At 46.1% G+C, this 25791-nt stretch overlaps 1 protein-coding gene across 1 annotated transcript in view; it reads left to right on the top strand.

Moving 5' to 3' along the window:
* CENPC (centromere protein C) overlaps positions 1-25791 on the top strand; it is a gene marked incomplete at its 5' end in the record, with an annotated part of 583906 nt that overhangs the window by 158400 nt on the left and 399715 nt on the right. Inside the window, 2 exons of the mRNA XM_082243417.1 lie at positions 14311-14587; positions 20420-20602. Of these exons, the coding sequence (XP_082099543.1) occupies positions 14311-14587; positions 20420-20602 (460 nt within the window). The remainder of the gene's footprint in view (positions 1-14310; positions 14588-20419; positions 20603-25791) is intronic.

Genomic DNA, 25791 nt, shown 5'->3' with positions numbered 1-25791 from the left:
TAGGGGCACCTTCAGGTGTTATATGTAATGAACCAGATTGCTGCTATCTGGTGATTCATTTGTTTTGGAAATTCTATTTTTTCCAGAGGCCATTGGCCACCCATTCCCTGGTGCGTAGCTTCATCATGGGGGTGCGACACTTGGTACCCCCGGTGTGACCTCCGCTACCTCCTTGGGACCTTAATTTGGTGCTGTTGGTTCTCCAGAGGCCTCTCTTTGAGAGTATTTGGGAGATTCCCCTGCTTACCTTGGCTCAGAAGGTAGCTTTCTTGGTGGCTATCACTTCTGCGCGCAGGGTGCCACAACTGGCAGCGCTGTCCTGTCGTTCTCCCTACCTGGTAGTTCACAGGGATAAGGTGGTACTTTGACCGGATCTGTCCTTCCTGCCGAAGGTGGTTTACAGTTTTCACTTAAATGAGGACATCGTGTTAACCTTATTTGTGTCCTAAGCCTACACATCCTAAGGAATTTGCTCTGCATACCCTGGATGTTGTTCGGGCGATCAAGGTGTATTTGGCGTCTACTGAGTCTTTTCGCAAGTCTGACTCGCTCTTTGTGCTCAAAGAAAGGGCTGCCTGCGTCTGCTGTGACCATTTCCAGATGGCTCAGACAGACAGTGGTGCCAGCTTATTCCATTAAGGGTCAGGTTCCACCTTTCCCTGTCAAGGCGCACTCTACTCGGGCGCTTAGTGCTTCCTGGGCTTTTTTTGTTTATTAAATTTCTTTATTTAATAAGAGGTTGCAATACAAACAGAGGTAAGGCACATCAGGTAAAAATCGAATAGTACAATCTGACAACAGCATCATAAACATTTCGCCAAAGGTTACAGTAGCTGTAAAATGAACAGTCAACTGGATGACATAGGTGTGGTCAGTCCCCTCCCTGTTGTGCATAGTAACTGACATATCAAGTGTAACAAAGATTGGAGGATTGGGGGACAAGTAAACAACCTCAGTTATACAAAACTTGTGAGTGTCAGGTACCAAGGTAGTACCGGCGGACGGGCTCCTGTACAGAAGAGGAGCAAGAAACAATATCTCCTAACCATGGAGTCAGTCAGGGAATGTAGAAGCAGTTGGGATATAAGCTACAGAAGACCCCAGACTTGGGGAGAAAGTGCGGATATATACAGATTGGAGAGTAGGGGGAAGGTGGCAGGACCCACCGGGTGAAGAGGAGAGAAGCACAAGAGGGAAGGAAGAAGGGAGGAAGGGAGCAAAGAGGAAGCAGAAGGGGCTGGGGAGACCCGGGTCTCCGGGCCCATACCCCCTGCACCCCCCCATCCCTAGCTGGAGACGGAGAGCTCTCGCAGCTAAGTGTCCGTACACGTGAAGTAGTCCCACAGCCCCCATTTGTCCTGTAAAGCCTGCTCCCGATTATACAAAGTAGCCGACAAGTCTTCCATGTCCCGAAGCTCCTTCACTTTAGAAAACCAAAAAAACCTTGTGGGTGCATCAGGCAATCTCCAGCAGAGGGGTATGCAGGCTTTGGCAGCATTTAAAAGATGAATAGTCAGAGAGGACTTGTATTTTTTAATGGGCCGGCAGGTGAGGTGCAACAAACATGCTGCAGGATCATCCACCACGTCCACGTTAGTAAGCTGTTTGATAATGCCGGCTACCGCTTGCCAAAACGGTTTGACCAGCGGGCATTCCCAAAAAGTATGGAACATCGTCCCCGTGGCGTCATTACAACGCCAGCATTTATCCGATACCTGCGGGAAACGATGCAAGAAAGATGGCACCCTATACCATCGTGTGAGGACCTTGTATCCCATTTCCTGTATCTTAGTGGCGATAGAGGATTTGTGTGAAAACAGAAGAATCTTGTCTGTTTGGGTTTTTCATGAAAGTGGTATGGAGGTCAGATTCCCTGTGGGTAAGAAACGGGAAGCGACATGGTGTGCCGCGTCGGTTCCCGTCTTTGGCAGATCCACTTTAGGTCGGTCAGTGGTCGAGAGATACCGGGGAGGCGGTGGGCCCCCCCGGAGGAAATGCCAAAGCTGGAGACCCCCCCAAAAGTCCAATGGAGGGTCCAACAGAGAGCGTACATCCTAAAGTGGGGTGCCCCCGCAACTCAACCGGGAAAGGCGCAGAGATCCACGGCCAACTCTTAGCAGTACCACCCGAGTCCTCCAATTCCATGGCCACCCAACGCTTCGCCGCCGAGTGGCAAAGCCAATCAATCAATCTGGTGAGGTGGGCCGCCCTGAAATAAGCCTTAATGTTTGGCAAGCCCACCCCGCCACCGATCTTGGGAAGATATAGGAGCTGAAGTTTGATGCGGGGCAGACGGTGGGACAAGACAATTTCCCGGAACAGAGCATCCACACGACAGGTGAAGCCAGCAGGGAGGCGCACTGGGAGGGCCTGCAGTAGGTAGAGGATTCGTGGCAGAGTTATCATTTTTTGGGCACTGCATCTGCCAAACCAAGTCAGAGTGATAGAGTGCCAATGTGCCAGGTCAGCTTTAATTTGGGCGAGGAGAGGAGTGAAATTAGCCTCATAATGAGCCGCATGGTCAGGCGTGATATTGACGTCAAGGTACCGAATAGAGTCAGTGGCCCAGCTGAAGGAGCCAATGAAATGCAAGCCCTCCACTACAGCCGCCGGGATAGCAATAGGTAGGGCATAGGACTTAGTGAAGTTGATGCGGAAATCGGAGGAGTCACCGTAACGATGAATGGCCCAGATCAAAGCTGGGAGCGACGTGCGAGGGTCGGTGAGAAAAAAGATCAGGTCATCGGCAAATGCCGCGACCTTATGAGTCCGGAGGGTTTGTGATATCCCACGATTTCCGACTCCTTCCTGACCATACAGACAAATGGTTCCAGGGTAAGGATAAAGATTAGGGGCGAAAGAGGGCACCCCTGACGAGTTCCATTGGTGATGGGGAAGAAGTCAGAACGAGTGTCATTGACCCTAACCGCCGGTGAGGGATGCGAATAGAGGGACGCGATCCACGTCATGTAGGGCCTGAGGCCAATATGGGCCAAGACTGCCTGAATAAACTGCCAGTTGACCCTATCAAAAGCCTTCTCTGCATCCGTGGATAGCAGGAGAAGGGGGGGGGGTTTCGGTCGACCTGGCAGCATGAATCAAATTGAGGACCCGGATGGTGTTATCCCGCAGCTCCCTGAGAGGGACAAAGCCCGCCTGGTCAGTGTGGACCAGAGATGGGATATACAGTGCCTTGCGAAAGTATTCGGCCCCCTAGAACTTTGCGACCTTTTGCCACATTTCAGGCTTCAAACATAAAGATATAAAACTGTAATTTTTTGTGAAGAATCAACAAGTGGGACACAATCATGAAGTGGAATGAAATTTATTGGATATTTCAAACTTTAACAAATAAAAAACTGAAAAATTGGGCGTGCAAAATTATTCAGCCCCTTTACTTTCAGTGCAGCAAACTCTCTCCAGAAGTTCAGTGAGGATCTCTGAATGATCCAATGTTGACCTAAATGATGATAAATAGAATCCACCTGTGTGTGATCAAGTCTCCGTATAAATGCACCTGCTTTAAACATTCCAAGGAGCCCTTTGCAAGCGATAATATTGAAATGGAAGGAGTATCAGACCACTGCAAATCTACGAAGACCTGGCCGTTCCTCTAAACTTTCAGCTCATACAAGCAGAAGACTGATCAGAGATGCAGCCAAGAGGCCCATGAACAGCTCTGGGTGAACTGCAGAGATCTACAGCTGAGGTGGGAGACTCTGTCCATAGGACAACAATCAGTCGTATACAGCACAAATCTGGCCTTTATGGAAGAGTGGCAAGAAGAAAGCCATTTCTTAAAGATATCCATAAAAAGTGTCCTTTAAAGTTTGCCACAAGCCGCCTTGGAGACACACCAAACATGTGGAAGAAGGTGCTCTGGTCAGATGAAACCAAAATCGAACTTTTTGGCAACAATGCAAAACGTTATGTTTGGCGTAAAAGCAACACAGCTCATCACCCTGAACACACCATCCCCACTGTCAAACATGGTGGTGGCAGCATCATGGTTTGGGCCTGCTTTTCTTCAGCAGGGACAGGGAAGATGGTTAAAATTGATGGGAAGATGGATGGAGCCAGATACAGGACCATTCTGGAAGAAAACCTGATGGAGTCTGCAAAAGACCTGAGACTTGGACAGAGATTTGTCTTCCAACAAGACAATGATCCAAAACATAAAGCAAAATCTACAATGGAATGGTTCACAAATAAACCTATCCAGGTGTTAGAATGGCCAAGTCAAAGTCCAGACCTGAATCCAATCGAGAATCTGTGGAAAGAACTGAAAACTGCTGTTCACAAACGCGCTCCATCCAACCTCACTGAGCTCAAGCTGTTTTGCAAGGAGGAATGGGCAAAAATTTCAGTCTCTCGATGTGCAAAACTGATAAAGACCTACCCCAAGCGACTTACAGCTGTAATCGCAGCAAAAGGTGGCGCTACAAAGTATTAACTTAAGGGGGCTGAATAATTTTGCACGCCCAATTTTTCAGTTTTTTATTTGTTAAAGTTTGAAATATCCAATAAATTTAGTTCCACTTCATGATTGTGTCCCACTTGTTGATTCTTCACAAAAAATTACAGTGTTATATCTTTATGTTCGAAGCCTGAAATGTGACAAAAGGTCGCAAAGTTCAAGGGGGCCAAATACTTTTGCAAGGCACTGTAACATATTAATCTGTTGGCCAGAATTTTAGTGAACAATTTCAGGTCCGCATTGAGAAGCGCTATAGGGCGATAGTTACAGCAGCGGGACAGGTCCTTACCCTCCTTGGGGATCAAGGAGATGTGAGCCCGCAGCGAGTCAGGATGGAGTGGCCGTCCTTAACCGCATTAAGAGCAGCCAGCAGGTGGGGGGAGAGAACGTCATGGAAGGTCTTGTAATAAGACAGAGTGAAGCCATCCTTCCCTGGTGCCTTTCCAGGTTTAGATTGGGCCAGCGCAAAGTCCTAGCCCTCTACCGTGATGGGGGCCTCCAGTTCCTCCGATATCTCTGGGGGCAGGGACGGCATGCCCGACTCTGAAATATAGGAATAAATAGCGATAGCCCTCGGTGAGGTAGCCTCCGCGTCCATTCCCACCCCCATACCATAGAGTCGCTGAAAGAAGCTACAGAATTCCCCAGCCATGTCTGGCGAGGAGGTCAGCCTCACACCACCCGCCGAAACAAGGGAGGAGATGAAGGTCCTGGGGGCAGGGGCCCCTAAACGCTCGAGCCAACATCGCGCCGGGTTTGTTTGAGATCTCGAACAGAGATCTGTGAGCCCAGGCCAATTTGCGTTTTGTTTTATGGAATAAGTGGGAGCGGAGCTCCTCCCGCACCTTCACCAGTTCCTGGTACGTAGAGCGAGCCAAGGAGGCTTTGTGGGAACACTCCAACACCTGCATTCGAGAGAACAGGTCATCCGTAAGCTTGACACGCTCCCGTTTCAGATGGGCCCCCACCTGTTTTAGTATCCTCCTAGCCACTGTCTTGTGTACCTCCAATACCACCAAGGGGTTATCCACTGAGCCAGTATTGGTGGCAAAGAAATCAAAAAGCGCCGACCGTAGGGCGGTACAAGTATCCGCCGACTGCAGTAGAGATTCATTGAGGCGCCAGGAATGGGGGCTAGGGTGAGACGGGTCCAAGTGGATAGTTATATGTATCGGAGCGTGATCAGACAGGTAGATCTGGTTGATCTGGGCAGGCACTACCCGGTGGATGACCCTGTGCTGGAGCAAAAGATAGTATAGGCGGGAGTAGGTCTGGTGGACCTGAGAAAAATAGGTGTAATCACGGTCTTGCGGATGCAGTAGCCGCCATGGGTCAGTCAAGTGGAGGAGAGACAGATCGGACTTCAGTTCCCTGAGGCAGGCAAAGGATAGATGGGAGGCGCCTCTCGATACGTCTAGGTGGGGTTCCATTGCGACATTGAGGTCACCATCGCTTCCTGGGCTTTTTGCCATCAGGCATCTTTGCTTCAGGTGTGCAAGGCGGCAACCTGATTGTCTGTTAACACCTTTTACCAAATTTTATAAGGTGGATGTGCTGGTATCTGCGGATGCTTCCTTTGGCTGCAAAGTTTTGCAGGCTGCTGTTTAGAGGGCCCCTTAGCCTTCCTTGAGGGTGTTTCCTGTTTGGTTTTTCAGGTGGCCCTCATCTTGTTGTTCTGATGCCTGGTTGGCCATGTTGGCCTTGAGGACTGTTTTATTTTTTTTTTATTTGTTCTGCTGTTCCCACCCCTCATTTGGGTACTGCTTTGTGACATCCCTACTGATATGCAACAGAGGACTGCGTCCGTTAATGTACGATAGAGAAAACGTGATTTTTGACATACCATAAAATCCTTTTCTCTTAGGTTCACTGACGGATGCAGTACCCGCCCCTCTATTTTTTGAGTGGGTTGGTGTGCTTTTCTCGGACACTGCTTTGATACAAAACTGACATCCTATGCAGGAAGAGAGAGGGTATACTCCCAGGGACTGCCCATAGGCGTAGCCAGAAATTCTTTCTGCCTAGTGTCCTACTCCTGTAGGGGGCGGTATAACCCTACTGATATGCATCAGAGAACTGCGTCTTTCAATGAACCTAAGAGAAAAGGTAAGATTTACGGTAAGTCAAAAATCCAGTTTTTCTGACCTATCCTTTATGGGGGACAGGTTGTTTGGATCCTCCTTGGATGAGCTGATAAAAGGCCTTATGGGTGGGAAGAGTACTCTTCTTCCCGTACTAGACGGGCTCCCTCTTTAACTGCTCACAGGCGGCACTTTCCTACCTCAGGGTCGAAGGAGAAAATCCGGTCTTCTGGGGGCTCCAAAAAGACATGGTCCAGTAAGCAAAAATCTGGCCTGTCTGGATCCGTGGACAAATCCTCGTCTGCATGAAAGTACTCCCTCACCCGTTTCTGGGGTGGGTGGATGTCTTTGATTCTTTCCAGGACCATGGACTTCCTTGATTCAGGACAAATGGGTCCATGAACTGATCCGTTTGGGTTACAAGATTGACCGTCGGACAGGTTCTTCCCATCCAATGTACGTCTATCTCCAGACCAGTTAAGGGACCTAGGAAAGGTGGTCACAAGGGGTGATTGTGACGGTTCCCTGTCGGGAACGCTTGTAGGTTTTTATTCAAACCTGTTTACTGTGCCCAGAAAGGAGGCAAAGTACGTCCAATTCTGGACCTCAAGGCTCTGAACAGCTTTGTGCGGGTACAGACGTTTCGAATGGAGTCCATTCGAACGGTAGTGGCGTCTCTACACAGCAGGGATTTTTTGGCCTCTATACATATCAAGGACACATAACTACACATCCCTATCTACGCTGGACACCAGCGTTTTCTTCGCTTTGCTGTAGGAGAGGAGCTTTATCAATTTGTGGCGTTGCCCTTTGGTCTCGCCTCCACCTCCAGGATCTTTACCAAGTGGCTGGCTCCGGTTTTGGCATTACTGCGTCAACGAATGAGAGCGGACTCTCATTCAGCCCTGTCGGGTGAATTGGCGTTCAAGGTACCGACTCTGCAAGTGTTCGGTTGGAACATTAATTTAAAAAAATCTGCCCTAATACTCGCATTTAGACTGGTATATCTGGGCCTGACTCTGCATTCCGCCTTGGCGAGGGTCTTTCTTCCTCTAGACTAGCTGCAAAAAATGCAGGGGGTGATTTCTTTGCTTTTGGCAAACAATTCCAAAGGTAATTCCAAGGTAATTGCGTTGCATTCTTTGGATGTGGTGCGAGCAATTAGAGTTTACCTGGCAGCTACGGAGTTGTTTAGAAAATCAGATGCTCTATTTGTCCTTACTGAAGGATCTCATAAAGGATTGGCTGTGTTTTCTGCAACCATATCCAGATGGATCAGACAGACGGTAGTTCAGGCTTATTCGCTGAAGGGTCAGGTTCGTCCTTTCCCTGTGAAGGCGCACTCTACTAGGACACTGAGCGCTTCCTGGGCTTTTCGCCATTAGGTGTCAGTGATGCAAGTTTACAAGGTGGCGACTTGGTCATCAGTGCTCATGTTCTCAAAATTATACAAGTAGATGTGTTTGCATCTTCGGATGCCTCTTTTGGCCACAAGGTTTTGCAGGCTGCTGTCTAAAAGAGAATTTTTTTTCTTTTTCGGGGTGTATGTTTTTTCTGGGTGAGCTCTATGTTACCTGGTTGGCTACGTTTAGCCTTGGGAAATTACGCCCTTCTTTTGCATTTTTTCCCACCCCTCATGCAAATACTGCTTTGGGACGTCCTAATGTTCAAGAAGATATGAAGTTGCATCTGTCAATGAACTATAGAGAAAACTGGATTTTTGACTTACTGGAAAATACTTTTCTCTGAAGTTGATTAACAGACGCAGCACCCGTCCCTCTATTTGAGTGGAATGGGGTTGTGGTCTTCTAAAACACTGCTTGCAACAAAACTGAGGGCTATAGCAGAGTGCCTGGGGTTATGCCTGCAGGGACAGCCCCATAGGCGTGGTAAAGCTTTTTCCTGCCTAGTATCCTACTCCTGTAGGGGGCAGTATAACCCAATGGTCAAGAAGGTATGAAGCTGCAGCTGAGTTGGTCAATGAACTTCAGAGAAAAGGATTTTATGGTAAGTCAAAAATCAAATTTTTTCTTCCATCAGGGTCCACTGACAAGGGTTCAAAACCTTGCAAGCTCTTCTCTGGAGGTTCCAAGCTGCCCTGATCTGGCATGCCGAGAGCGGGTTTCTCTAGACCCACTGATAAGGCACTTTCAGCATGAAGGTGCACTCTCAACAATGCCTCGGGTAGGGGGAAGTCTTAATTGGTTCCTGGGTTCGTGGACTTCCTTGGTGAATGACAGATGGGACCACAAAGTAATTCTGTCCTTTTACAAAATAGTTTTGTTATTGCCCTCCAATGTGCGTATGTCCCCGGACTGGCTGCAAGCTGTCTTTGGGGTGGTGCAGGACCTGTTGCTTCAGGGAGTGATTGTCCCGGTTCCCGTATCGGAACGGTTTCAAGGTTTTCTTTTTTTTTTTTTTTCAAACTGGTTTATGGTCCCAAAGGAGGAGGGCAAGGTTCGTTCAATTCTGGACCTCAAGGCCCTGAACTGTTTTTTGCGGGTACAGAAATTCAGAATGAAGTCCATTCGCATGGTGGCGGCATCCTTACACCGGAGGGATTTCCTAGCTTCTATCAACATCAAAGATGCTTACTTGCACATTCCAATATGTGCCCGACACCAGCGTTTCCTCCCGTTTGCTGTGGGAGAGAAGCACTAACATATTTTGGTTTCGTTTCTGCTCTTCGGGTCTTTACGAAGGTGTTGGCCCCAGTTTTAGCGTTGCTACATCAGCGGGCAATTGCTGTGCTGGGCTACTTGATGACCTCCTCTTGTGAGCGGAGTCTTAATCTGCATTGATGGATGACGTGAAAATCACTATCCAGACCTTAAAGGAGTTTTGGTAGCTTATGAATTACCAGATGTCTGCCCTGTTCCCATCAACTAATTGAATTACCTGGATCTGACTCTGGATTCACTTCTGGCCAGAGTGTTTCTTCCTCTGGACAAACTCTAGAAGTTGCATGCTGTGATTCATCTGTTGCCGTCTCACAGGAGGTCCTCCCTACGGACTTGCATATGAGTAATGGGCCTGACGGTGTCTACCTTCGAGGCAGTCGCGTTTGCACAGTTCCATATGAGGTCCCTTCAGAGGGAGATCCTGGTTAAATTGGACAAGTGACAAAGGTCTCTGGACAATCCGATTCGGCTTAGCCGGGAAACGAGGGGTTCCCTGGTCTGGTGGCTTCGCTCTGACTCTTCAGCAGGGCAAGTCTTTTCTTCCTTTGTATTAAAACACATGTATTAAACACAAGGCCCACGACCCGAATCCGGCCCAAAAGGCCATTTCATGTAGCCCTTTCCAGCAGCTACTGTGCCCCCCCCCTCCCTCCCCCCTGTCTCCACCTTCACCTTGTTTCAGCAGTCGGCAGCAGAGAGGACGACAGAACTCCTGAGAGAGATCCTGAACCTCTCCGTGCAGCTGCATCACCCTATCATTTCCGCCTACGCTGGTCTCAGCATTCAGCTGACTCGAGCCCTTTTCAGGTCCTCCTGCAGACCCTGCTTTTTCTGCTTTTTGTGCTCCACCCCCGCTTCTTCCTTACAGCAGCACAAGATAAGGGCGGTGCACTGTGATTTAAGCATAGCTCCCAACTGTCCCTGATTTGGAACAGAGTCCCTCTGCCGTTCTTTCCTTATGTGTCCCTCATTTTGGTCTGATCTATATAGTTGTATATAAAATGCACTTTTTTTCTTTCAAAAAGTGTTTCCCAGTGCTAAACCTTTCATCCAATTTCTAAATTGCTACATTTGTAAATTCCAAAAGTCAATCTAAAAAAACGAAAGCACTCGTGTGTTAAATACTTTTTTTATGTATAATTTTTCTTTAATGGGGGCGTGGCAGGGGGGTATGTCTTGCAACTTCCGGCGATCAGGCTGTGCCTTGATCACTGGACGAATTGGCTCCGGGCTCCCAGTACGGATCCAGTTCGATAATGCCACGGCAGTGGCTTATGTCAGTAACCAGGGTGGAATAAAAAGTGTGTTGGCGCCTCTGGCTTTCTCCGGTGGGCAGAACGCTTCGTACACATTCCAGGTGTGGAAATTTAGCAGGCGGTCTACCTGAGTTGGCAAACGTTGGACCAAGGGGAGTGGTCCCTTCATCCGGACGTGTTTTATGTTATGTCTGTGGTGGTGGCACCCCCGAGGTGGACCTGTTGGCCTCTTGGTTCAACAAAAAGGTACCAAGGTTCGTGGCAAGGTCACGGAGTCCTCTGGCGGATGCCACAGACGCTCTGTTTTCCCCATGGGGCCAGTATCGTCTGATCTACGCCTTCCTTCCTCTCAAGCTTCCTTCATGACTACCGCGCAGGATCAAGGCCGAAGGGATTCCGGTCATTCTGATGGCCCTGGGCTGGCCTCGCCGGACTTGGTGCGCCGACCTAGTGCGATTGGTCGCTGACGTCCCTTGGAGGCTGCTTCCTTAGGGAGGACCTGCTGCCCCAAGGGCCGATCTTCCACCCTGCTTTCTACGAGATGTGGAGCAGAAATTGGCCTTGAGTTCCATCAAGGGCCAGGAGTCTGCCTTGGCGGTCTTCTTTCAGGGACCCTTGGCCTCGCATTCTTTGGTGCGTACTTTCATTCAAGGGGTTAGGCACCTGACTCCGCCGGTGCTGTCTCCTCTACTACTGTGGGATTTGAACTTGGTGCTTTCAGTTCTCCAGAAGCCTCCCTTTAAAAATATTCGGGACATCATCCTGCTTACGCTGTCTCAGAAGGTGGCTTTTTTGGTAGATGTTACCTCTGCTCACAGGGTGTTGGAACAGGCGATGTTATCTTGTTGTTCCCCCCTACCTGGTGGTCCAAAATGATAAGTTGGTTCTTCATCCACGTCCGTCATTCCTTCCTAAGATTGTCTTGGACTTCCATTCAAATTAAGACATTGTGTTGCCGCCTTTGTGTTCCAGGCCTGCTCATCCTAAGTAATTTGTGTTGAATGCCCTGGATGTGGGTTGCAATTCGGGTGTATCTGGCAGCCACGGAGGTCAGACTCTGTGATCACGGATGGGCCAAGAAATGGACTGTCCACTTTTGCGACCATTTCCAGATGGATCAGGCATAGTGTGACTCGGGTCTATTCTATCAAGTGTCAGGTTCCTCCTCTCCCTGTAATGGCACACTCTACTTGAGCGCTTAGTGGTTCTTGGGCCTTTTGTGATCCGGCGCTGGTGGCACAGTTTTGCAAGGCTGCCACCTGGTCGTCAGTGCACACTTTAACTAAATTCTACAAAATGGATTTTTTGGCATCTGCGGATGCTTCTTTTGGCCACAAGGTTTTGCAGGCTGCTTTTTAAAGGGGATGTATTGTTCAGGTTGGGCTCCAGTTGAGCTTCAGTTGTTTTATTGAGCTCCTGTTACCTGGTTGGCTTCTTGTGTTTTAGCCTTGGTTTTTTTTTTCCCCACCCCTCATGTTTTTTGCACGGCTTGGGGACATCCCTATTCTGAATATGGAGCGCTGTGTCCTTCAATGAACGAAAGAGAAAATAGGATTTTTGTTATGTACCTTAAAATCCATTTGTCTTAGTTCTTTTACAGACACAGCACCCACCCCTCTATGGAGTGTTGATACTTCTGATACTGCTTGTTACTAAACTGAAGGCCTATAGCAGAGAGGGGGATGTATACCAGTTCAGGCTTGCCCATAGGCATAGCCAAGTTTTTTTTTTTTCTGCCTATTGTCCTACTCCTGTAGGTGGCAATATAACGATGGTTCTGTATATGGAGCGCTGTGTCCATCAATTAACTCACAGAAAGGGATTTTATGGTGAGTAACAAAAATCCTATTTTTTTTTTTTTTTTATTGCAGAGGATACACAAAATTTATCTTGTATCTGACTTGTAGTACAGAGTTTGTAGTAAATCAGTAAGCCAAATACAAAAGCAGGAAATTACATTGATTGAGAGGCATTCGGTACCCAGTGTTCCTCAACCTTTTTCCAGTCTTTGCACCCTTGACAAGTATTTTCAGTCTCGCTTAACCGTTGTCCAAGGCTTTGTTCACATTACTGTATGTCGTGGAACATGCGCAAAATCGCGCTCATTACTGACAAGCAAATGCTCTGCTCTTTAGAAGTGCCATTAATTCTTAATAGTATCCACCACATTGGCAAACATGGGGTGCATTTGGTGTGGCACAATTTAAATTTCTGCGGATAGGGAAGCCCATTGAAATGAATGGGCTGCCCTGCATGCAGCCACACATATGTGAACCAAGGGCTTGTTCACATGTCAGGTTGGAGGGGCAGTAAAATCACATTGAGCTGTTTTTACCACCCCCAACTTTTCCCCTTTAGATGCTGAGGCAGCAGCTGGGGGTGTACACATGCTGTGGCTGCAGCTGGAGGTATTCCCAGGGTGAATGCGGCTGCACTGCAACTACCCCGCAACTGTGTGCACGGTTGCGGTGTAGTGATGCTGCATTTACGGGCTTAAAACAGGTGGTAAAGGAGGCAACATATTGCCTTTTTACCGCCTGTCAAATGCCTCTGAAAAGTGATCCGAACATGGATTTTTTTTTTCCAGGGGAGCAGCAGTCATCGCTGCTATCAGAAACAAGCCCTACAAAAGCAGTTCTAATGGTACAGGAATGGGGGGGGGGGTCAGGATTAAAAGTAATACACACACACGTGTACACACATACATATTCACGCATGCATATGCAAACACTCATGTACACACATAAACACACTTACACACATACTTGCATACACACACACACACACACACACACACACATACACAGCCCTTTTAAAACGTTTTAGCACAGTACCTTTCCTCATTCAGCGGGGGAACTGCACTGTAGGGGGAAGCAGAGAGCACAGCACACTTCCCCCTCCCTTTTCTTTCACTTTGTTGAGGCTGATGAAGCTCCCTCACAGTGCCGATGTACAGTTTGGCAGTAGATTAGGCGATCGGGCTCATCTGACAGCCCTTCTCTCCAATGATCTCGCGGCACACCTGAGGATCTCTGGCAGTTGCGGCATACTGGTTGAGAGAAGCTGCCGTACACTATCTGTGTACAGAATGTCTCCAGGTTGCTATATTGCATTGAATTTTACACAAAATGACAGTGTGGCAGATTGACAAGGAAAAATAACATTTAATAGCATTCAGTTGCAATATGATTTGTGTAGCAAATGTATATGCTATATTAATTTTTATTTTATTTTTTTGCAATTTTTTCCCACAAAAGCGGAGTTACGCTTTAACTGTCTGCTAGAGGCAAGCACTTAAAGCGGAGTTCCAGCCTTTTCACTCACCTGTCCAACGGTCCAGCGATGCGGCCGCCCGAAGCCTCGATCCTTATCCCTCTGGTCTCGGCGGCGCCGGCATCACTGCTGTGGGCACCCGGCTGTGACAGTTTGCGGCTTCACAGCCGGGTACCCACTGCGCATGCGCGAGTCGCGCTGCGCGTCTTGATTGGCCGGCAATCTTCTGGGACCTCTGACATGTCCCAGAAGATTGCAGGGAGGGAGGGGGAGAGGAGAACTTCCGTTCAGGGCGCCGCGGCGCTCCGAGCGGAAGTGGGAGCGGGTACCTGTCAAAACTAGGTACCCGCTCCCCCCCCCCCCCCCCCCAAAAAAAAATGACATGCCAAATGTGGCATGTCAGGGGGTTAGAATAACTAAAGCGGAAGTTCCACTTTTGGGTGGAACTCCGCTTTAAATAAGGCTTTCAGTTTAGCATATTGTGTATTTTAGGTAACTGTGTGCAGACATTAACACTATGCTTTATGTATATGTCATTTTAGGAGAAATAAATGAAACAGAAATGAAACCAACTACAAGTTCTGCAGTTAATGAAATATTGAAAACTCCTCAGTTCAATAACTTTGATAATGTTGTTTCTGAGGAAGAGGTGGATGACTATGAATCCGATATGCCACTGAATCTGGTCGTTGAGAAGAAAAAAGAAACTGAAAGTGTTCGTTCATTAAGGATTGTATCAAGAGATCGAATTTATAGCTCAGATAGCTCTGTTGTTCATGGACCTCCTAGCCCAACTTCTAAATCCTCTCCACAAAAACGGTATGAGTTTTATTTTACAAAGTACAATCGATTGTTGAATAACCGTTTTTTCAAAGAGAAGTATGGAAAAACATGTTTACTCGTCTAGGTGAATGCAGCTTCAATCCGATGCTGCATCTGTCCCCCGCTGGCTCTGCAGTGAGAATTGAGCGATCAAACACAGCTAATTGCTCAGTTCTCCCATCTGCTCTGAGCAGAGAGCCATGACTGCCAGTCACAGGCTCTCTGCTCTGCCCCTTCAGTGCTCATTGAAGCTTTGGGCTGTGGAGGGGGCAGAAGGAGCTGGCTCAGGCTCTCAGCAGATTGCTGAGGGTCTGAACCCAGCTGCTGGTCCAGGCATCTGGGTAGATCCCGACTGTATGGTTGAGATCTTTTCCGAGCCTGGGCAGGCTGTGTGATGTCAGCTGACAGCGGGATTTAGCTTAAAACGAGTCATAATAGTGCAGAACTAAGTGCACTCTTGTGACCTACAGGAAGCAGTATAACCAAATAGTTTTGGCTATACTTTTTCTTTTAAAATATATTGGCCCGGTGTCCCTCTCAAGTTCAAGATAATGCAATTTGACTTAAAAAATGTAATTTCTCTATCGTTCTACGGACGCAGCTCCATATCGTATTACCATTGGGTTATGCTCCACCAATAAGGAATAGGCACTAGGCAGGAAAAAAACTTTACAATGCCCATGGGGGCTGTCCCTGCAGACATAGCCCCACACACTCTGCTTCAGATTGCAGTTTGTTTCTGCCTAGTTTTAGGAATAGGACCTAGCTCCCTGCTGGGACTTTGGTCTTAGCTGTAAATAGGGAATTTTTAATATTTTGTGATTTTTTTTTTTTTTATTTTCCCTAGTTTTTCCTGGAGAGAGCTACAAGCAAAAGCCAGCTGTGGTTTCGGACTAGATAATCTAGATCCTTAAGGTCTCCCAGCCTGGCCAGCGAGCGTGAGGAGGTTATAGTCCAGAACTAGGCCTCACCACTACAGTGCCCCGACGGATGGGGACGAGCCTGCGAGTGAACCATCTCGTGGGGACGTGATCAACCTGGAACGACCTGAGTGGCGGCGTACTCCCTGGCTGACGGCACCTCCATCCCGGATGGGAGGTGATCTGTTTCGGAGTGGTACCCACCTGGTATCGTGGTATGGTGAGTAATTGTCTCCCCAAAACCTTTAGCGGTCTTGGGGTGGACGTGGGCCCGATCCCTGGAATGGTCGGACCCTCGGGGCTCCCTCGGTTCCTCTGGCCTTTTGGGAGGACTAGGCCCAAACCCCTCAGTTTTTTCCCCTACCCTCTGCAGGTTCCTACTGGGGGGGCGGAAATATTGCGGCCGCTGTTGCGCCTTTTTGATTGGGGTGGGGTCCCTTTCTAGGGACTCTCTGATGCCTAATGTTCTGGGACCCCTTTTGGGGTCCTGGAGACCGCATGGTGTGCCATTTTGCTGTTGGTCAATGTGTTTTTTCCCATTGTATTACATGGGCAGCCATTTTCTGTTAGTTCCCCATAGGAATGCATTGAGCGGCGATTTTCCCGTGGTCCACGATCGCTGGACAGGTGAGCGGCATGGTGCTTTAATTCTAGCAAAGAAACAGGCTGTTCTTTCTTTTTCCTTTGCAGATTAGTTTCACTTTTGTTTTCACAGAACATGCTGGCAGCTCCTGAGGTAACGTTTTTCTGGGGTTCCCTTTTCTTTGTACATTCTGCTGTTAGATTTACTAGCCTGGGGTTTGGTAGCCCGCTAAGATAGCGGTGAGATCGCGATTTGGCGACTCTTAAAGGGACAGTGCACTTTTTTCTTACCAGTGTAAAATGGAGTGTCAGGAGAAAATTTCACCTCCAGACCCCTTCTGGGTCACAGCCACAGCCCGATGTCACAGCATTTTTACAAAGCCTGATGTCAAAAGTTGATTTTGTAATTACAAGTGTTGCCAGCCACAAACACCCTCTGACTTCACCTCCATTGGCAGTGTCTTCAGACTGAGGCAGATATGGCTGCTGCAGATGCACCCCACTCTGCATGGTCGGTGTCTTCGCATTCTGTCAGTGAAGAGGACCTGTCCTCATCAGCCGCAGCGCTGGAATGCACCTTGGTGGAATCCCTTATAGTTTCAGTGCGGAAAGCTTTAAAATTGGCTGATGAATCTACCGCGTGGGGTACGCAGGGGTCTTTTGCTCCCGCAAATCCCAGAAATCAAGCAAGGTGTTCCCTTGTCCAGTTATGTTTTATTCCATGTTGGATGAACAATATTGGTGCATCAAGCACATGCTATTGGTGCCTAAAGGTTTTAAAACGCCGTTACCCTTTTGCAGATGCAGTATCCACTAGGTGGAATGAAACAACGAGGGTGGATCACCCAGTTTCCAAGTCTACTGTGGTTCCGGTGCAGGACTCATCGACTTTTGCGGACACCATGGAAAGATGGGCAGAGTCCCTATCCCGCCATTTACACATGATAGTGGGTTCCATTTTGAAAATTAATTTCGTGAGCATTCTGATGTCAGACGGTTACTGAATGGGTGAAGCTACTAAAAGCAAACCTGGAAGCTTAACGGCTTCCCCCCTGCGGTGCTTGAACTAATGGAGCAGTTGGCTCAAGCCATGGTGTTCATGTGTGATATCTCTCTGGATGCGGCTCTGCTAGTGGCCAGGGTGTCGGCAGTGGGGATTACTTTTAGACGCATGGTGTGGTTATAAAGCTGGCATACTGACCAGGCTTCCAAAAAGGCCTTGACTGATCTCCCCTTTACAAGGGAAAGGTTGTTTGGATCTTCTCTGGGTGAGTTGATCAAAGGTCTCACAGGGGGAAAGAGTACTCTTCTTCCTCAATTCTCTAAGGGTAAGGTGCCATGTTCTAGGCGGGGGCCTTCCTTCTATGCTCATAAGCGGGTTTTTTACACCTCCAGGTCACAAGAAAAAGCTAAACCGTTCAGGTCTTTTAGGGGTTCCAAGAAGCCATGGTCAGGAAAAAATCATAGGCCAGTCTGTCTGGATCTGCAGACAAATCTTCATCTGCATGAAGGGGGCGCCTTTACCTGTTTCTTGGGTGGGGGGACATTTTCGCTTCTTTCCAGAACCATGGACCTCCTTGATTCAGAACAAATGAGTTCACGAGCTGGTCCGCTCGGGGTACAAGAACAAATTCTGGTCCCAACCGTCGGACAGGTTTTTCCCGTCCAATCTTCACCTATCTCTAGACCGGTTAAGGGTTTTGCGAGGGGCGGTACACGATTTGCTGTCGCAAGGAGTGATTGTGCAGGTTCCCTCTTTTTTTTCTTATGGGTCTTTTACTTGGGTGAGCTCATGTTGTTTTGGTTGAGCTTCATGTTACCCAGTTGCTTAGGTTTAGCCTTTGGAGTTTACGTTGCTTTCTGTTTGCGTTTTTCCCACCCCTCATGCCTATACTGCTTTTTCCTACCCCTCATGCCTATACTGCTTTGGGACGTCCCACACAGCTCATGAAGATGAGGCTGCATCTGTCAATGGACGATAGAGAAAATACGATTTTTGTAAGATCCTTTTCTCTGATGTCCATTGACAGACACATCACCCGCCCCTCTGATGGGGGTAGTTTTTTGTTTTCACTGCTTGCAACTAAACTGATGTGCTGGGCTGTTTCTGTGAGGGTTATGTCTGGAGGGACAGCCCCGTGGGCATGTATATGTAAAAACTTTGTACTAACGTACTGCCTAGACTACTCCTGCAGGTGGCAGCTTAACCCACACAGCTCATAAAGATGAGGCTGCGTCTGTCAATGGACATCAGAGAAAAAGATATTACGGTAAGATCTTACAAAAATTGTATTTTACCAGTTTATTCTGCGTTTATGGACAATCCATTGAGGAAGGGTTTTATTTTGGGTTTGTTTTGATCACTGAATGTGGAATTTGGAAATGAGTGTATTGCTTCTGGACGGCTTAATTTATGAAGATGGTATGTTACATAGTTACATAGTTAGTGAGGTTGAAAAAAGACATCAGTCCATCCAGTTCAACCTATGATGTGTGTGTGTGTTTGCTTTTAACCGTACATTGTATACCCCTGTATGTTGTGGTCTCTAAGGTGCCCATCTAGTAGTTTTTTGAAACTATCAATGCTCCCTGCTGATACGACTGCTTGTGGAACAGAATTCCACATCCTTACCGCTCTTACAGTGAAGAACCTCTTACGAATTTTAAGATTAAACCACCTTTCCTCTAGTTTTAGTGAGTGGCCACGTGTCTTATTGTATTCCCTTACTCTGAATAGTTTGTTCCTTATGCTAGGGTCGCCAGTACAGTATTTGTACATTGATATCATATCCCCCCTCAGTCGTCTCTTCTCCAGAGAGAATAGGTTCAGTGCTTGTAGTCTTTCCTCATAGCTGATGTCCTCCATTCCCCTAATTATTTTTGTTGCCCTTCTCTGGACTCTTTCCAATTCCAGCACATCCTTCCTGAGGACCGGTGCCCAGAACTGGACAGCATACTCCAGATTTGGCCGGACCAGAGTCTTGTAGAGCGGGAGAACAAAATCTCTCTATTTCTGGAGTGAATCCCCTTTTTTATACATCCCAGTATTCTGTTGGCTTTGCTTGCAGCGGCTTGGCATTGCATGCCACTGCCAAGCCTGTGGTCTACCAGTACCCCCAAGTCATTTTCTATCCTAGACTCACCCAGAGGTTCCCCACCTAGTGAGTACCTTGCTTTCTGGTTTCTGGCCCCCAAGTGCATTACTTTACATTTTTCAACATTAAACCTCATCTGCCATGTAGTTGCCCACCCCGTTATTTTGTTCAGGTCCGCTTGTAGGGTTTCCACATCCCGCATAGAAGATATTGGCATGCTTAGTTTAGTATCATCCGCAAATACTGAGATTGTACTAGATATCCCCTCCTCTAGATCATTTATGAATAAATTAAACAGGATTGGTCCCAGGACAGAACCCTGGGGGACCCCACTTTCCACACCCGCCCAATCAGAGTACTCCCCATTAATCATCACCCTCTGAACTCTCCCCTGGAGCCAGTTCTCTATCCAGGTACTCACCTTATGGTCCATACCTACCTTCCTTAGTTTGTACAGTAAGCGTTTGTGGGGAACAGTGTCAAAGGCCTTTGCAAAGTCCAGATACACCACATCCACAGGCTTTCCTTTATCTAGGTGGCAGCTCACTTCATCGTAGAAGGTTAGTAGATTGGTTTGGCAAGAACGATTTTTCATGAATCCATGTTGATTACTACTAATAATACTATTTTCATTACTAAAGTCTTGTATGTGGTCCCTTAACATCCCCTCCAAAATCTTGCAGACTACAGATGTTAGGCTGACCGGCCTATAGTTACCCGGGATACACCTCGGCCCCTTTTTAAATATTGGTACCACGTTGGCTTTTTTCCAATCGGCTGGCACCATACCCGTCTGTAAACTATCCTTAAAGATCAAGAGTAATGGTCTGGCAATCACCTGGCTGAGCTCTTTAAGAACCCTCGGGTGCAAGCCATCCGGTCCCGGTGATTTATTTATGTTAAGTTTCTCTAGTTTAGTTCTAAGTCTATCTTCTGTTAGCCATGGCGGCACTTCCTGAGGTGTGTTGTTTAGTTTGGCTTTACAAGCTGGGTTAAGCCCCCTGATTCTTTTGTTAAGACTGAAGAGAAGAAATTATTTAACACTTCTGCTTTTTCTCTGTCCTCAGTGGCCATATTTCCTTTGTCATCTTTTATAGGGCCAATGTGTTCTGGCCTCAACTTATGTGTTTTCAACTTATGAGTATCTGTGGAATTGGTGGGAGTTTATCTTTATGTAATTTGAAAATATATCTAAAACATTTTCATGAAATAATGTCTTTATTTAAATACAGATTGCGTTTCAGTGATGCTGTAGAAAAAGAAAAAGCGAGCTTTGCAAGTGTCTTTGCCAGCAGATATAATAGAGGTCCAGCAGAAGATGTTCAAACAATACAGATCCATGAATCTTTGAGTTATGCTGGCAACAAGTCTGATCCAAGACCCAATGCAACATCTGAAGAGTCTGTGGCCAAAGTGTATGTATTTTCTTATCTTTGTTATTTAAATACTTATTTACTAGTAAAAATAATTTTCCATTTACGGACCTATTTAGTTGAACAATCAGCTGAGCTCATGGATAAGACTTTGGGGCAACCTTTTCCTATTTCCAATCCCCAGGGCAAAGTATTGGCTGCAGTTGCAGATTTAGAACAATTTTCTACAGTGGACAGTTCAATTCCTATACCCGCTATATCCGCTACCTTGAGTGGTGAGACGGCAGTCTCTTTGGATGCACCTGCTGACTCTGTGCTGAATGCTTTGTCTGCTGGGCCTCTTGTTGTGGGCCAGGCCGAGACCCCTGTAACCTCGGAGTAATTAATGCTGAGCTTAAAATATCGGATACATTAATCCAAAATGATCGGTCTTCACCTTTATCAAGACCCTCTAGGGAAGGATCAATAGAGGTCTTTCCAGCTTCTGACCAAATAATTTCGGAATCTACTATGAAAAAAATGCTACTTTCTCTAATGTAGACTTTGTTCTCTGATAGGTTTGATATGATCACACCTTTGAGCAATACTGTACAAGTACATGAGGACAAGATTTTGCATTTAGGAAAAAAAAAATGTCTGATTTATATGTTGCACATAATGATCTTGTGGATGCATATGCAGATCATGATAGACATTCAGCACCTCCAAAATAAACTGGCAGATTTGGAGGATTGAACAAGGAATCCTATTAAGATCAGGGGGCTCCCTGAGTCAATCCCTCATAGCGATTTGAACAATTTTGTTCAGCAATATATGAAATATCTCATACCTGCATTGAATGATATTGAGCTTTGCATAGATAGAGTTCATCGTATTCCCAAGCCAAAGTTTCTGCTGGATACAGTTCCGAGAGATATTCTTGTGCGAGTGCATTATTATCATGTAAAAGAGAGGGTAATGATGGCAAGACAAAATCCACAGTCAAAAGAAAATGACCGCACTCAGGATCTTGATGAAAGCATCGAAGTTTCCATTCCTCACCACAAGCAAAATGTAGACAGCACATCACAGGGACGTGCAAAGGTTGACGCGTTTCATGATACTGGCGATCACCCACTCTTAACCACCAAAGTGGTTATGAGTGGACGCTCTCCAGTATCGTGAAACGCGTCAACCTTTGCATGTCCCTGGGATGTGCAGTCTAAGTTTTGCCTTGTGGTGAGGAATGGATACTTCGATGCTTTCATCAAGATCCTGAGTGCGGTCATTTTCTTATGACTGTGACGTTTTTGGATGGCAGATCCGACTCGCACCAGGAAATTTTGTCTCATCTGAGCGGCTTTTCTTTGCTGGAATCAGTTTGTCTCCAAGACAAAATCCAGCAGTTTCCAAACAATTTAAAGCGATATCTTTACACTCAGACATTTCACAATAGACCGCAATTAACAAGAAGAAATTGGCGCCCCTTACCAAAATGTTTCGATCTCATAATATTATTTATAAGTGGGGATTCCCTACAAAATTTGTAATCATTTGGAAGGGGAAAACTTTCCCTGTTTACAGTGTCGACAAAGGGGATCAGCTTCTTAAGCATTGGCAGCTGATCCCTCCGGATGATTATTTATTAGCACTGGCCCACAGAAATGAGGAAAGGAATTAGAGGGATTTGCTTTTTCCTTCTCTTCCCTGGGCCCCTTCTCCTTTCGGCACCCCTTTTCTCTGCTTGTAAGGGGGGGGGGGAGGGGGGAGTTGGGGAAGGGGGGTTCAGAGAGAGATGGGGAAGAAGGAAGGGAAAAAAAAAAACCTTAAAGATATATTTGGTGCATTGTTTTGTTGCTGCACTGGGAGGTAGGGAGGGACAGGGCCGTGGCCTGCTCAGGTTATTTGTCTCTCTTCTATTGAGAATAGATTAGTGTTATATAATACACTGTGAAATTATATCCCATTTGTTAAGCAGTTTTGACTGCCCATTTGCCTGCCCATTTGTTTTTTTATTGTGTAGTGTGTATGGATTATCCTTTTTTTCTTTTTCTCCCTTTTTTTTTTTGGGGGGGGGGGTTCTCCCCCCCCCCCCCCCTCTTTCCTGTCCTTGTTTTCCCCTCCCCCCTTCCAGCAGCCAAACCTATTTGGATCTCACTGGTATGCTTGGGGCTTTTGGTTTGATAAGGAGAGAATACAAAAAAAAATTAGTGTACTCACTGAGGAAAGACTACCCCCGACAGATTAAGATTGATTAAGAATCCTAGGTCGGAGAGTTAATTGTTTATATTTTCAATGCCTTTTACTATTATTTCTGTAAATGCTAAAGGGCTTAATAGCCCTTATAAGAAAGCAACACTTTTGAAGGAAGCTAAGCTCCATAAAGCTGATTTGATTTTGGCTCAGGAGAAACACTTTGCTGCTTCAAAGTGATCATCTTTGCATTTTGAACACTTTCCACACGTCTTTCTGGCCATTGGCCCCAAAAAGACGTGTGGAGTGTTGATAGCGGTACAGGATTCAGTTAATTTTGAGCATATACATACTATTCAAGATCCCTCTGGACGATATATAATCTTAATATGTAAACTCAATAACACAATCTTTACCTTACTAAATGTTTATGCTCTGAATACAGGTCAACGCAGATTTTTTGGTACCTCCTATTGCTTCGAACTATGGAGGATTGGAGGGGATTTTAATACAATCTTGGATATGCATTTAGATACTTCAAATCCCACTAAAAGAGCAACGCAGTCTATACTCCCTTTGTTGGTGAAATACGAGCTGTTTGACATTTGGCGCTCAATGCATGGGACTGGGAGAGACTATACCTTTCTCTCTCCCATGCATTCTGTTTATTCTCGTATAGATTTTTTTCTTACAGATAAGAGGATGCTGCAGAATGTTCAGAATCTTAAATTGGCACAATTGGATGGTCTGATCATGCCCCAACTATATTGGGGATAGATGATAAATTGTCCAATTCCCTGCGCCCACGATGGAGATTAAATACGTCTTTACTTCAGAAAACTCAGTTGTGCCAGCAAATACTACAGGAGCACAAGGATTATTTTCATTATGATAGTCCAGAGGTGAATAAGTTTACTTTATGGAATGCCTATAAGGCATATATGAGTGGCATTTTGATTAAAATGTCCTCCTATGTTAACCGTCAGAGAGAGAGGAAGATAGCAGATATACTTGATTCTATAGCATTGGCGGAGAAGATAAATAAGGAAAACCCTACTCCTCATCTTACACAGACTATACTTAAGCACAGGCAAGAACTAAGGTTATTATTATTACATAAATATGAACACCATTTAAAAATCCTTAAAGCTAAACATTATGGCTTGGGTAATAAGGTGGGTCTGTGGTTGGCTAAAAAAGGTAAGACTAAACACTTTAGTCAAAAAATAGATTTATTGATACACCCTCAGTCACATAAGAGGTTGGTAAATCCCAAGGATATTGCTAATGCTTTTGCAGATTATTACCAGTCACTTTATAACCTTCGAACTGATGTAACTACTTTTCAACCTACCTCAGAAATCATCTCAAACTATTTAAAGAAGATTGCACTACCTAAACTTTCAGAGGACCAATTAAATTCAATATCTCGACCATTTTCAATACAGGAAATTAGTTTAGTAATCAATAAACTATCTAACCGTAAATCACCAGGAGAGGATGTTTTTTCTAACAAATTTTATAAAAGCTTCTGTATGGAAGTGGTTCCCCATTTAAAGCGGAGTTCCGGGCCAAAACATTTTTTTACCTAAAAATACCCCCTGGACAGTCAGGGCTAGTGCATTTAAGCAACGATAGCCTCTGAACTGTGCCCTGCTCGTCACTTCCGGGCAGGCGCGCCATCCCTGAACAGCTTCTGGGCATGCCCAGGAGCTGTCCAGCAGGGAATGAAGCGCCTGCACCGGAAGTGACGAGTGACACCGATGCAGGCGCATTGACTCCTGGGATTGATGACGCTCTCCTCCCAGGAGTCAATGCAAGGAGGAAGTGACGTCGGGGTCCGTGGCCGCAGAGGGAGGAAGAGGAAGGAAGGTAAGCATATTTTTATTAAAAACAAGGTAAGTGAAACAAAAAAAAAATGTTAATTTTTTTTCAGTTTTTTTTTTTTAAGCTAGCGGATGGTGCAAAGTTAATTTTTAGGGTGGAACTCTGCTTTAAGGTCAGTTTTTGAATTGGCATCCTCTACTGGTGCTTTTCCACCTGAAATCCTGAAGGCGGTAATTGTAACAATTCCTTAATTAAAAAAAGTTTTGAAAGATTCATTAAATTATAGACCTATTGCTTTCCTTAATGCAGATATTAAAATGTTTGCCAAGTTGTTGGCGATTAGATTGCAGACGTTTTTGCCTCAATTGGTGCATGCAGATCAGGTGGAGTTTGTACCGGGATGTCAGGCCCCTGATGGTACGAAGCGACTTTTTAATCTCTTGACGCGGACGGGATCCTGTCGGATGCCTTCTATGCTTCTATCCTTGGACGCGGAGAAGGCGTTCGACAGGGTCCATTGGGGATACTTGGGAGTGGTGCTGGATAAATTTGAGATTGGGGGTTTGCTTCAGAAATCTATAATGGCCCTTTATATTAATCCATCTGCCTGTGTATTACTTCAGGGATTCTGTCTAAATCGGTTAAGATAACCAATGGGACTAGGCACGGATGTCCCCTGTCCCCAGTTATCTTCGCGTTGCTCTTGGAACCATTGGCCCAAAGCATCAGGAGCAATGTGTGGGTTGCTGGGTTGAAGGTAGCTGAAGTCGAGCATAAGATTAGTCTGTTTGCCGATGATGTTATGCTCATTCTTACAAATCCATTGACATAATTAACAGAGGTTGAGAAAATGTCAAACGATTTTAGTGCAGTATCCTATTCTAAATTGAATACTACAAAATCACAGATACTCGGCTTCAGTGTCCCTATGTCAATACAAAGACATATAATCAATACATTTTCTTTTACATGGTCTTCTTTTTGGGAATTAACCTTACTCAACTTCATGATTATAATTATAAACCCTTTTTGGATACTTTGCCGCAACAGGTTGCTGGAATAAAGGTGCAAGATTTGACTATAGCTGGCAGAGCAGCGACTTTAAAAATGATTATACTTCCTAAGCTGCTTTACCTATTTCGTACATTAGCAATTCCTTTACCGGCCCAATACTGTACTGCTGTTAAAAAATACTTTAACCAATTTATATGGGAAAGGAAACCTCCCAGATG

The sequence above is a fragment of the Pelophylax lessonae genome (assembly GCF_965119305.1).
Source record: "Pelophylax lessonae genome assembly, chromosome: 1".
Lineage (NCBI taxonomy): Eukaryota > Metazoa > Chordata > Amphibia > Anura > Ranidae > Pelophylax > Pelophylax lessonae.
The sequence above is the reverse complement of the archived record's forward strand: the minus strand, read 5'-3'. Positions and strand labels throughout refer to the sequence as shown.